General features: G+C 35.0%; 1 protein-coding gene across 1 annotated transcript in view; it reads right to left on the bottom strand.

Annotated features, from left to right (window-relative positions):
• The window catches only part of LOC124363226 (SET domain-containing protein SmydA-8-like), a 32107-nt gene extending 21278 nt beyond the window's left edge, over positions 1-10829 (bottom strand). Inside the window, exons 1-5 of the mRNA XM_046818393.1 lie at positions 10680-10829; positions 7411-7505; positions 4442-4585; positions 2900-3254; positions 2280-2471 (exon numbers count right to left, since the gene is read on the bottom strand). Coding sequence (XP_046674349.1) covers positions 2280-2471; positions 2900-3254; positions 4442-4585; positions 7411-7505; positions 10680-10706 — 813 coding nt within the window. The 5' untranslated portion in view covers positions 10707-10829. The remainder of the gene's footprint in view (positions 1-2279; positions 2472-2899; positions 3255-4441; positions 4586-7410; positions 7506-10679) is intronic.
• Between the last annotated feature and the right edge of the window lie 1899 nt (positions 10830-12728).

Below are 12728 nucleotides of genomic sequence, written 5' to 3'. Positions count from 1 at the left end.
GTAAATAACTCGTGCTCAGCTATGCGTATTTGTTATGTCTACAGACAGTGCAGGGGGGAAATGTCAATACTTAACAGTTGGTGTTTGGTACAGTTTCAGCAGAAATTTAATATTATAAAATAACGCCATACTGTTTGTAATAACGAGAAGCATGCAAAGTGCTTCTGGCATTTCCTTATAATATCGCGACGCCCAGAGCGCGTGTCAGATCACCCAACGCATTCAGTCAGTGGCGTACCTAGAATATGAGTTTGGGGACAAGGTCAAACCCAGCATTCATATTTAAGGGGGGGGGAATCGATGTCGTCTATTTTAAGTATTACGCATTAAAGATGTGTGACTTTTAGAAATTATAGACTTAAAACGCGGAAAGTTCTAGATTTCAATGTTTCTATGATATTTATCACAATTATAGCCTACTCTAAAACAAATTTATGATAGAAATATACTTTAGCAGAACACCTAAAAATAGCTGAATAAATTACAACCATCTTGATATAGTTATCAAGTACTGTACCATAGCAATCATCATAACTTCCAGGCTGGAATTAGCTGTACCTGTTTACAATAAAAATAAAATGGGCGCCAGCACGCATCCTTGTGGTACACCTAATATTCCTTGTACTATTATATATAAGTAATATTGTACTTGCTATTTTTAATGTAATATTTTATTGGTTAGCAAGTTGAAATTAATACAGACATGTCAATACATACGACCAGGTAGAAAACCTTGTACTTAAATTACAAAAAGACCATTCCGTATTCTAAAGTTAAAGAATCAAACATTTATTTTAAAGAAGCAACACAATTATAACAAGTTTCATCGGTGCCAAGGCAATATTCAAAATTCATACTACAACGTATTGTATTGACCTATATTCATTATGATATCGGTATGAACTTATAAACCTCATCTCTGAGGATCTACTTGTATGTAAAATATTTAAATTACTAAGCGTAATCTTAAATTTGCCTTGGAACATACATGCATTGCAGACTAAAATATATCTAAGTCGACTTTTGAACAAAACTAAAACTAAAGGAAAAGGAACTTTATCGTATATTTTTGCTTAGTGTAAACATTGCTCACATAACCTAGCTATGGTGGGTTGATTAAATGTGAATGTTGAGTTCAGCATCAGTTCACTTTCCTCTTAGTGCAGTGTCTGGAATCTGACGCTGTCACAGACTTGACTCCTGGAATCTGGGAGTCATGTTCGTCTGAAGAGATGCAAAAAGTCGGCGAAGAAGTTCAAAATGAACTCCTTACATTTTTTCCGACATTACATAGACTACAAAATATAGTGTAATCTAGGTGAAGAAGTATTCTGATTTTCTCATAACCTGATTCATCTGAAGAGACTTTCTTCACAATTCTAACTTGGCCAGATTCCGTTATATGCCCCCAATGCTTAAACTTTTTTCAATGAACTTAGAACGTTATAAAACGATGTAGTTGAGTAACAGAACTAACATTCCATCAATCAACAAGCATTTCCAGGTATTGCGATCGGTATTGTTGTCGCTATTATCTTATCTTTCTCGAGAATCCCGATTACGGCAGGCCGCGCAGCATCACATTATTATTTAAGTTTTTTGCACGGTACATAATTGCCATTCCATTACAATTCAATTTATATTTCTGATCAGCCCCTCTAGAATTTGATATTTTACTGATAGGTACTATCTCGAGGGATGTTTTTCTTTCGTTGACATCAGGTGCTGCCCCCGATCTGATGGCCGGAGGCACTCGCATTTTGGGTGGCGGAGTGTGATCAGGAATAAAAACAAGTTTTGTGTGTTTTTTTCAATAAAGAGTTTAGTTTTTGTTTGGTAATGTTTGTTTTTGTTGAATTTTTGTGTTTGGAGAAATGTAGGGGTGTGGTCGATATAATACGTAAGTACCTTTTTTTCTTAGCTAGTAACCAATTGTAATTCATTATAATCATCCGTAAATGAAAAATTAGCGTTGGGGGCATAATGTTAGTTCTGTTACACAACTACATCGTTTTATAACGTTCTAAGTTCATTGAAAAAGTTTAAGCGTTGGGGGCATATAACGGAATCTGACCTCTAACTTATATCATGTTCATTCTACTTATTGTCCTCAATATTATTAATATTACGAATTATAAATGAAATATGGTGGTACATACTGTTTTGATTCACTAATAAAAACCACCGTATTCGTGCAGATTTACATATGTGCTGCAAAAATAAATTTTACGTTGTTGTTAAAATATATAACATGTTATACTATAAGCCAATATACCCACCTGAAGAGAGTTTGTGTATGACAAAGTGATCATTTCATCCTTTGCGACTTGCACGGAAGTGAATACTTTCATTCTAAACTCCTCATCGTCCGTGTGTGAAGTGTTGGGTACACAGGAATGTGCAATATAGAAGGCTGTGGGATACAGTCCTCTGATACTCAACGAGTCTTCGCCAACTGCAAATGCATTAACCTTTAAAACAAAAATATGTTATTAGCACTATAACAGTAGGTCAAAACAGTTTGTTATCTTCTATTTTAGAATGTTTTAATTTGGATACACGATTAATAAAAAAATGTAATGATTTTGAAATGCAATGAATTCACGTATTTGTGGAATGATGAAAATATAAATAAGTGGAATTTAATTTTTATTAAACTATTAAGTTTTTATATGTTTAGATTTTACATTTTTTTATTGTATTAGCCAAAAAAAGAAGAAATTATAAAATAGGAGGAAGAGAGCCGATTTTTATATAGTTGATTGTTGTGTAGTTAATGTAGTTGATTTCTACGTATCTAATCATTAAACTAGTTCCTGAACGGACGAATAACTTGCCAGAGTCATAGTTGACAAAAAAAGTAAAATTAAAAATAATCAGTACTAAATCTATAGCCTACCTCAAGAACGCCGCAAACTGTATGAATTTCTTCCGGAGAGAACGCTGTGATTTTCCAGTCTTGAGTTATTCTGTCAACGACAGTCTTCTGGTTGTAGTCCCAGACTGACGGAAGCTTCCTGCGAACGTCGTTGTGAGCTTCCATGGAGATCAGTGTGGTCCACTGCTCTGGCTGGTTCAGCTTGAGCAGAAGACAGCGCAGAGGGGTGATGGCGTTGAACAGCTGATTGTTCGGTAATTGGGTCGAGCTTACTGGGCATGTTGTCAGCTGTTCACATTCCTCTTTGCTGTGGCCATGTCTCCTGTACAAGCCCTTACATTTGTTTGAGCACAGTGGCCATTGGCACTTTTCACACCTACGACAAACAAGAAGTGTCTTAAAATGGTGGATATGTTACTTTGAATAGCATGGTAGCAAGCCTAAATGAGGTCGTGGAGAGTGTTTGGATATCTGTTGATAAAAAGAATGTTTCTGACTTAAACGATGTATCGGAAGAAAACAAGTACAGATCAGTAAAATATAAAAAAAAACTCTAGAGGGTCTAATCTCGAATACTGGAGAGAGATAAAAATATCGCAAGATAAAGCGTAAGATAAGAGCGAGATAATAATGAAGTTATTCAAGAGTATTAACACAACCCGGTTCTGATATAGATAAATAAAGACCGAATGACATCTTTATGACATACTGTGTTTATAAAAAATAGGCCTAATAATTTATGATGGTTTTATTTTAAAGTTTTAATTTAAGTTTCAACTTAAATTCCATTTTATGACGCATGCAATGCAATTGTAACTATTGTTAATGCAATACAGAGTATTATTATTATAAGCTCGATTTTTAGAGTCAACTGTAGAGTAAGTAGTTTTTGGTTATACGGCTGTTATGGTTAGGTGAATTTACTCTAAATATTGTACAACGTGTTTGTTTTTCCCTCCAGATAATACAGGTCAGTAAAATATAAAAAAAAAAACTCTAGAGGGTCTAATCTCGAATACTTTTGAGAGATTAAATTATCGCAAGATAAAGCGTAAGATAAGAGCGAGTCCTTTGTTTTTGAAGTTTGCTTTTGACGATGGAAGGCTTGTGAAGAAAACAGGATTTTTTCCGGATATTTGCCATTGTTCAGTGATACGAAACATCAATAACACTACGTTTCAAGATCTGCAATCTGATCTCTTCTTCAGGTAAATAAATAACCTAACACAATATTACAAACTAGGTTAACACGTTTATTTTACTGAACGATGGCAAATATCTGGAAAAATCCTGTTTCCTTCTTAAGAGCGAATATTAACAAACTATGTACGGGCCAATGAATGACCTTGACCGACTCAATGCGTTGCCCTGATAACTCAATGTGAAGAACAAGCACATTGTACACTATTTTAATTCGCCTAACCCTAACAGCCACAGGGTGCTCTGAATAGTCGGCCTCCGTTTAATCAGAAAGTATCTAAATATCACAAGAATAAGTGTATCCTTTACCTTTAAATAAACCAGAACTATTCATGTTATTTTTCAGTAAACCATTTCACCCACCTGCACGCGGTAGAAAGGTCTGCTGCAATTGGCGAATAACAGCCTACACAGACCGGCGAAGAGTCCTGGGCAGGACCTATAACCAGTGCATCCTCATTGATTACGACAGCACCCTCTGGTAGATCTCTACTGGCCACCAAATACCTTAAACCAAAATTAGCGAAGTTAGGAAAGACAAGAGGCTATAAAATACAATTATCTAAATAGTCAACGGGGTATATAAATTAAGTAATTTTGGTTGCAATTTGGTGCTGATGTTAACACACATATTTATCTGCTAGCAATTTTATAAACTCAAAAAATGATATATTTTTAATTCACTAATAATGTTTTAAGCCATTCAAATTATTTTACAAAGCAATCAAACGTGTACCTACAAACCCAGACTATCCCTATCGTAGACAGACGATTGGATATTTAATTGTTGTCAATTATACTTGTTTACAATAAGTACAATATACAGAGTTATTTGTATGCTGATAGCGTTTTAATAGATCGCACTAAACTTCTTTGCGGGAACGGTCCAAAGCTACTCTCAAATCTTTATTGACCTCTCCGAGAATCGAACCCGTGACCTCTCGGTTAGAAAGCCGCAGCCTTACCCCTGCAATACGGGAACATCGTTTTTTAAAGACGTTGATGTAACAACTTCTCGACTCTTCCATTAGATGGCCCATGTAGAATTGGAACAAACCAATTAATATAAACATAGGCCCAGTTGTGTATAGCGCCCTAGAGTCATCCGTTTCTAATGTTTATTATATTAATCTATATATATAAAAATGAAACTGTTCGTGTGTAACAGCATCACTCACAAACGGCTGGACGGATTCGCCTAATTTTTTTTAAAATTTGTTCGTCTTGATCTGTAGAAGGTTATAGGATACTTTTTATCCCTTTCCCGATTCAGGATTCCGCCCCACTGGTTACAGAAATACCCGTAAGAAATGCATTGCAGCAAACATATGTTTATTAAGTGAAAGAGTCTTTTCAAATTTTTAATCAGCTGTTCTTTGTAAACATATATAATGCGACAAAAAATATATTTATATATAAATTTCTTTACACTTATAGTTTTAAAGCATAGAGTAAGCTTAAGAGAAACGACAAATTTTGTTTAAACTGTTTCTGCAATCATAATATATAAAAATGAATGTTTGTGTGTTTGTCCTTTATAGACTCAGAAACTATTGGACCGATCACTATGAAAATTTGTATTTTTCTATGTAGAAGGTTTATACGCAATGCCCATTGATGTAACTAACCACCAGGCTGTACTGCAAGATATAAAAGTTATCAAAGCGCCTGCACATTATAAACTGCAATTACAACACAGTAGTTACGTATATTAAAATATCCAAACACTATTTGAAGGCAAAGAAATATACGGGCAAAGCTTAAGAGACGCGTACGAAGCCGCGGGAAACAGCTAGTTATTGATTATATGGGGAAATTGTTTTTGGAATAAGATTATTCAATCATCATTGGTTATCAAAACACGTTTTTTTCGTTCAAAGTTTATTACTGACGACGAGTTAAAGAATTAGAGGACCTCGCACATTTACCATCGTTATATTTCAAAAATTGGACACTGCGATTCAAGTACTGGAATCTATTATTCTTCTGGTGTGAAACTTGTTTCCTGAAGAATTCGACAAAATACTATAACTTTAGAGATCGAAACAAAAATGTAAGGCCGATCGTGTATGTCCTATTCTTTTCTGACCGCAAATGACCGCCGTTTTACTTTTAAGTTTTGCCACATGCTATGGAATGGAAATATTAAGTTTACTTCCAGTTCTCATTCCTCTTAGTGCAGCGTCTGGGAACTGACGATGTCACATACTTGCCTCCTGGAATCTGGAGTAATTTTTGTCTGAAGAGATCCAAAATGAATCGGCGATGAAGAAGCTCAACGTGCACTCTTTACATCGTTTCGACATCGGAGACACCAACTCTACAAAGTACAGTGTAATGAAAGTGAAGAAGTATCCTCTTTGTCTCATCAGGTGCACAATTGAGTGCACTACAATGTATTAGACACGATCTCTAAGCACGGTGGAACAAAGGAGTGTTCTACAATGTATTGGACACGATCTCTAAGCACGGTGGAACAAAGGAGCGTTCTACAATGTATTGGACACGATCTCTAAGCACGGTGGAACAAAGGAGTGTTCTACAATGTATTGGACACGATCTCTAAGCACGGTGGAACAAAGGAGTGTTCTACAATGTATTGGACACGATATCTAAGCACGGTGGAACAAAGGAGTGTTCTACAATGTATTGGACACGATCTCTAAGCACGGTGGAACAAAGGAGTGTTCTACAATGTATTGGACACGATCTCTAAGCACGGTGGAACAAAGGAGTGTTCTACAATGTATTGGACACGATCTCTAAGCACGGTGGAACAAAGGAGTGTTCTACAATGTATTGGACACGATCTCTAAGCACGGTGGAACAAAAGGAGTGCACTACAATGTATTGGACACGATCTCTAAGCACGGTGGAACAAAGGAGTGTTCTACACATAACGTAGCTATGGTGGGAAGGGTTGAGTCAATGGAAATGTAGGGTTTCTCTTAGTCTAGGAAGGTGGTCTGAAGCTATACTCAACATTCCTATTGAATTATATCTTGCAACCGCCGTACCCGCTACACTGCGCCATTGGCATAATTATTTCGTTTATGGTTATTCAATCTTAATTTTCCCGCTAGCTTCCTTAGTTTTTAATTGCTGCATCTGGAAGCGATTGTCACATTGTTGAGTTGGTACTTTTTGAAGCACATAATTTAATGTCTAAGCCTGTATTAATCACCTCAAGAATTTATTAATAATAATGCATAATATTAGTATTGCAAGACGTGTACGTTGAAATAAAATTTAAAATAAAGTAAAATAAAAATGTAAGCAAAAAGACGCCAAATGATTAGAATAAAGCAGCGGAAAATTACCCATAACCTCACCGGCCCAATGAGTCGGACTTCTTAATGAGGTAGCTGTGCTCTCCAGGACTCTCTGGTTCTTGTACCGAGGACTCCCGGGACTTAGGGCCTCTCCTCTGTAACAAAAATGAGGACCAATTCATCAGTAATCAATGTATGTCTTAAAAACCATGAAATTGAGGAATTACTTTCACAATAAATTATTTAAGTTTGTATGTTCTTCAAAATGAGGGGTCACTTGTAAGGAGGTCACATTTAAAGTTTTTGAGTCGCCCCCAAAATCCAAATTTTTGGGGGACACCAAAATTTTCAAAATCATGAAACTTCCACATTGCTCCACTAACCAAAGGATATCTCCTTATATAAAGTTTAGAACAAAATAGAAGGGGGTGTTGACTTTATATTCACCCTGTATGGAAAACCCTATTAACTGTTATCATTAAAATCTCTACTTCGTAATATTACAATGACAAAAATGTCTTTTTATAGGGTTGCTCTTTCTGTGCTGTACCAGGGAAGTTGTCTTAACCCATGTGCAATTTGTTTATTGACATCCCCGGGACTCGAACCAGTGACCTCTCGGAGAGAAAAGCCCTTGAAAGTACAAGTACAACAATAACCTTGTCCGGACCTACTCTGGACTTTATATGCCGAACGCTCTTATTCTCTTTTGAAGTCTGAAAATAATGTAACAACTATAGAAAGTTGAAAGCTACCTCGAAAATGTTTAAGAATGTTGGGAAAAACATTCTGTAACGACTATTGGGCAAAAGGCACAATGGTGACAACTGCCAGAGCCGTTAAGGTAATGAATGACCTTTAAAGTCAGAATTTTTTTATTTTAGATAAATGAACACTAAATTAACTATATATACAATAATGTGCAGTCTGCATGTTTCTCAGTTTGGATTTTGATGAAAAAAACACCAAACTCGTACATAATACCTTTGTTACCGCTGTAATCAATATAATAAAATGCAAAAAATTTACTAACAACACACTTTTACATGTATTAAAAATATAAATTTTACTTTATACTATACTAAAAATAGATCTGAAATTAAAACTAATGTATTGTTAATATTTTAGTACAGAACTATACGCCTATTTGTTTATAATTACAATTTTATTTATGTATACCTATGTTATGTAAGTCACATTATAAATTATAAAAAAAGGATTAAGTATGTTTATTAATATTAAATAAGATTTAAACATTGAAGTACTGTATGTTTTAAAGTACTGTACTTATGTTTGAAGAATATTTAAGAATTAACATACCACAGGTGCTCGTGGCATTTTCAGTTCTACAGATAATAAATAATCTGCCCTCGGCAGATGAGCTTTATTTTTAACGCGTTTCCAAGAAAAGCGTCTTAATTGATTCAGTTAGCTTTACAACAATACTTTAAAACCGTGTCTGTACGTAATTCCGTACGTATACAGCGTACAATTTGGCAATTACATATCACAACAATAGAGGACACAATTTGTTTTAATTCTTTCACAGTATTCTCTATGCTATACGTACAGTATAAAATACACCAATTGAGATTTAAATCGTTTCACTTTAAGCATTATACATTTTGCGGAATTCATATCCATTAGTCCAATAAAGTGATGAGTGACTACCTCCGATACAGTGCTATGCGTTTTATTGAATATTTATTACTCAATATTGCAATAACTATGGTATACCACATTGTAGCATCTTTCACCTCTAAATGTTTTCGGGCATGCATAACACTTTTTTTAGTTAGGTACTTTTGTCAAGTCTGACGCATATGCCTTACTGATATTATTAGCTGCTTTATTAAAAATTATAAGGTAGCTTTTAATAAAAGGAAGTCCTAGTTGTGTTTTTTTTAGTTACAGTTGACCAACGACAATAGATTACGCAATGATTACTGTAAAATAAACCATTGACTTGGCCAAAGTTACTTTGGATAAATAACCATTGTTCTGGCCAACAATAAATTAAAAGTTTTTACAATTAAGCGTAATTGAACATTTATTTAATAATAAAACATCCAATTAGGTTATAATTAATTAATTTAGAGGTTAATACTGAAGAGGGTGCATATGTCAGCCTAAAATATAGATAAATTAAAAAATAAGCCACATTCATAAAGAATTTACGTATTTTACAAATAGCACCTGGATAGAAAACGTTACAATAATACGTTAAACATTCACGAAGAAATGTGAAAGGCTGATGAAATAGTTTAATACCATAGTGGTTGGAATAAGCACTCAACCACATACCTCTTGTACACTTGCAAGTAGGTACTATGCTAACATTATGCCTGAAATTCAACTTTATATTTAACACAATATTGAAATTTCATAAAATAAATATCGTACTTGTAATACTTCAGACCTATAATGATTGCACTGGACAGAATTTGATCAAAAGCGTAAATCGAATAAAATCCTCGAACGAATCCTTTCAATATCATTTTAATTTTCATTCTTGCCACGAGTTAGTTTTAACTCACTTGGAAGAATTCTCCATCTCAACTTTTCTCTGTTGTCGCAATTTGCTGTTTTTAGGATTTGTATTTTTTATACTGTTGCCACGTTTAAAAACCTCAGAAGTAACAGCTTTTTCCAGATAAAGTTTATTACTCACAATGGATGATTTAAAATGGTTAACAGATTTTAAGAAATTACAAAAATAGAACACTACGTTTTTGAGATTTAAATTTATCCTCTTCTTTACGTACCAAAACCCTTAAGGCATAAGGTTAAAAAATACACCAAAACCAATCAGTATGATCGACAATGAACTAGTCTAAGTAAAAACAGAATAATTTACACGGCAAAAATGAAGATTTATATGTATGCTTGACCTTATGCTTTAAGCTTTTTTACACCTGAAGAAGAAAGTGGATTACAATCCTCGAAACGTTACATTTTTGTATTTTTCTCACATAAACGATGGAAAATTTCCGAAAACAGATAATATCTTTTTGGTAATAGTGAACCAATAGTAGTATTAGTTTCTTCGTGTATTTACAAATTATGAATGTAATTAACTGGGTATATTCACAGCACTTTTAAATTCTAGAATTTTCCTATGCACATATTTGTGCTATTAAAATTCTCTAACTAAACATCGAGTAGTAGTATAACTTTTGCACTGATTAAGTCGGATTTCAATATGTTGGCATTGAGGACAACACAGTATAAAACACGTTTGTAGCAGTCGTACACAAACACTTGTTTAACTGCGGCTTCCCTCACTCCGTACGCTTGCACCTGCCGGTAGCCTACAGCGGAAGACGAACCTTGTGGTGGCGGTGGTGCCTCGGCATGGCGGTGTGGACCCTCCGCTGGACCGGACACAACTGACACCTCGCTACACATTTTATATAAATTTCTAAAATTAGCAAACTGTCAAGAGAACGCGCTGGTGTTGCCAGTAACGTATGCCAGCATTCCGGAATCCAAGCGTCGCGACGCTGGCCCGAGCCGCCTCTGATCTCCGGCCGCGGGCGGTCACGTCGGCGTCGTTACGAGCTGTGGCTACACTCGTAAACACCTCCACAGCTGTAGCAGCTGTAGCTCGTCTTCTCGGCTGAGCTGTGTAGCTGTAAACTGTAATTTACTCCACACGTTACGAGTGTCAATTATTTTTTATGACTTCCTGTAAACAAGTGCGTAAATCATTACACTACCAGAAGATTGAATGGTTGAATACTCACACTTTTAGTGCGGACACAGCACAATTGTTGCAGCACAAATTCCAAAATGGAAGCTCAATTCCTCTGGTTCTTCACTTCGGAACGTATACCGAAGCAAAATGTGCTATAACAAAATTACGCTTCCCACAAAGAAAAAAAAGATAACATTCGACCAGCGCACAATTTTTGGTTCAGTAAAGAAGTTATTAAAATACTATTTATATTTTATTGTATTTAAAATACTGTAATATGGTCCAAAAAATCAAGGAATCTTTCATTACTTCGAATTGTTAAAAATGTCTCGAGGCATCGATAATGAAGAATAGTTCACGATTTATACCTGAGATAATTTCCTACTTTGAGGCTCAGTTTCACATTGCTCAGCACGTTTTGGTGTACGTTTATAATGGAACCTTTTACGTATGGTTTTGAGTTATTTTTAAAGGCTATTCAGAAAACATCAAAAGTCTGTTGTACATCATCGTTTAAATATTAAAAAAGTATACATGTAACCAAAAATGTTATATGCGAATTAGTTATATCTTGAAAATGTTATATCCCCCATAACGCTACAATCCCAAATGAGGGCGTAAAACTGCATGAGGTTTAGCATTGTTCTTATGGGAAAAAACCCAAGATCATTGTACAACAGTGAGCTTTTAGCCTATCCTTCGAATTACAGAAGTTTCTTTTGAAAAATGAATTAAAATGTTGAGGTTTTCCAATACACAAAGCACTTTAGTTACTTTTCACATCTATAATACAACAGGAAAAATACAGTAGTGATAATACTAACGTATTTATTCCTATCTATTTTATACTCAATGTTGTCCGAAAGTATAAAGTTATAATAGCAAATACTGAAGGTAACGTACCAATGGTGGGGGAGGGATTTATTCAATTTGAATACAACACGTTAGCTCCAGTTCATCTTCCTCCTAGTGCAGCGTCTGGAATCCGACGCTGTCACAGACTTGACTCCTGGAATCTGGAGTAATTGTCGTCTGAAGAGATCCTAAAAAGTCAGCGACGAAGAAGATTAACAGGTTAAGTCCCAGACTAAATTTGATAGTACTACCTATGTCCCATATGTATCACTTTTGCTTCATGCTTGAATTATTCTATATCCCATGTGCAGCACATTTGCTCACATTACACATTTGTGTTTGGAGCTGCATGAATCAGATAGGATGCATGTTTATAGCTTTCTAACATATACTGCCTTGTTGCCTGGGACATGGTTACTGTCCACAAACTATTGGGTTCTGAAAGTTGGCAACCCTTTCCCCCTCCACCACGTAAAGTACACAAAGCAAATTAAAACAGCATGCCAGGGGTGCGACATCAACGTAAATATTTGCACAGATTGTTTTTTCTCAAGACATTTAGTAACATTAAAGAAATAGACTGACTATGTTTTGTAGAAACAAAATTTGTAACACTTTTTTAGTAATACTGAAACAGTACATTGACTATGTTTTATTGTGGTTTCTACTACTTTAAAAACGTAATTTACATGGTATTTATTAATAATTATGGAATAAATACAAATTATTTTGTACACTATTTTGAGCATGTGTTTTATTTTATATAGGCCTACCAAAATATTCCAAATTTAGGCATGAAGCAATTGTGATCACGAAGAAATTACTT

The sequence above is a fragment of the Homalodisca vitripennis genome, chromosome 5, assembly GCF_021130785.1.
Source record: "Homalodisca vitripennis isolate AUS2020 chromosome 5, UT_GWSS_2.1, whole genome shotgun sequence".
NCBI lineage: Eukaryota > Metazoa > Arthropoda > Insecta > Hemiptera > Cicadellidae > Homalodisca > Homalodisca vitripennis.
The sequence above is the reverse complement of the archived record's forward strand: the minus strand, read 5'-3'. Positions and strand labels throughout refer to the sequence as shown.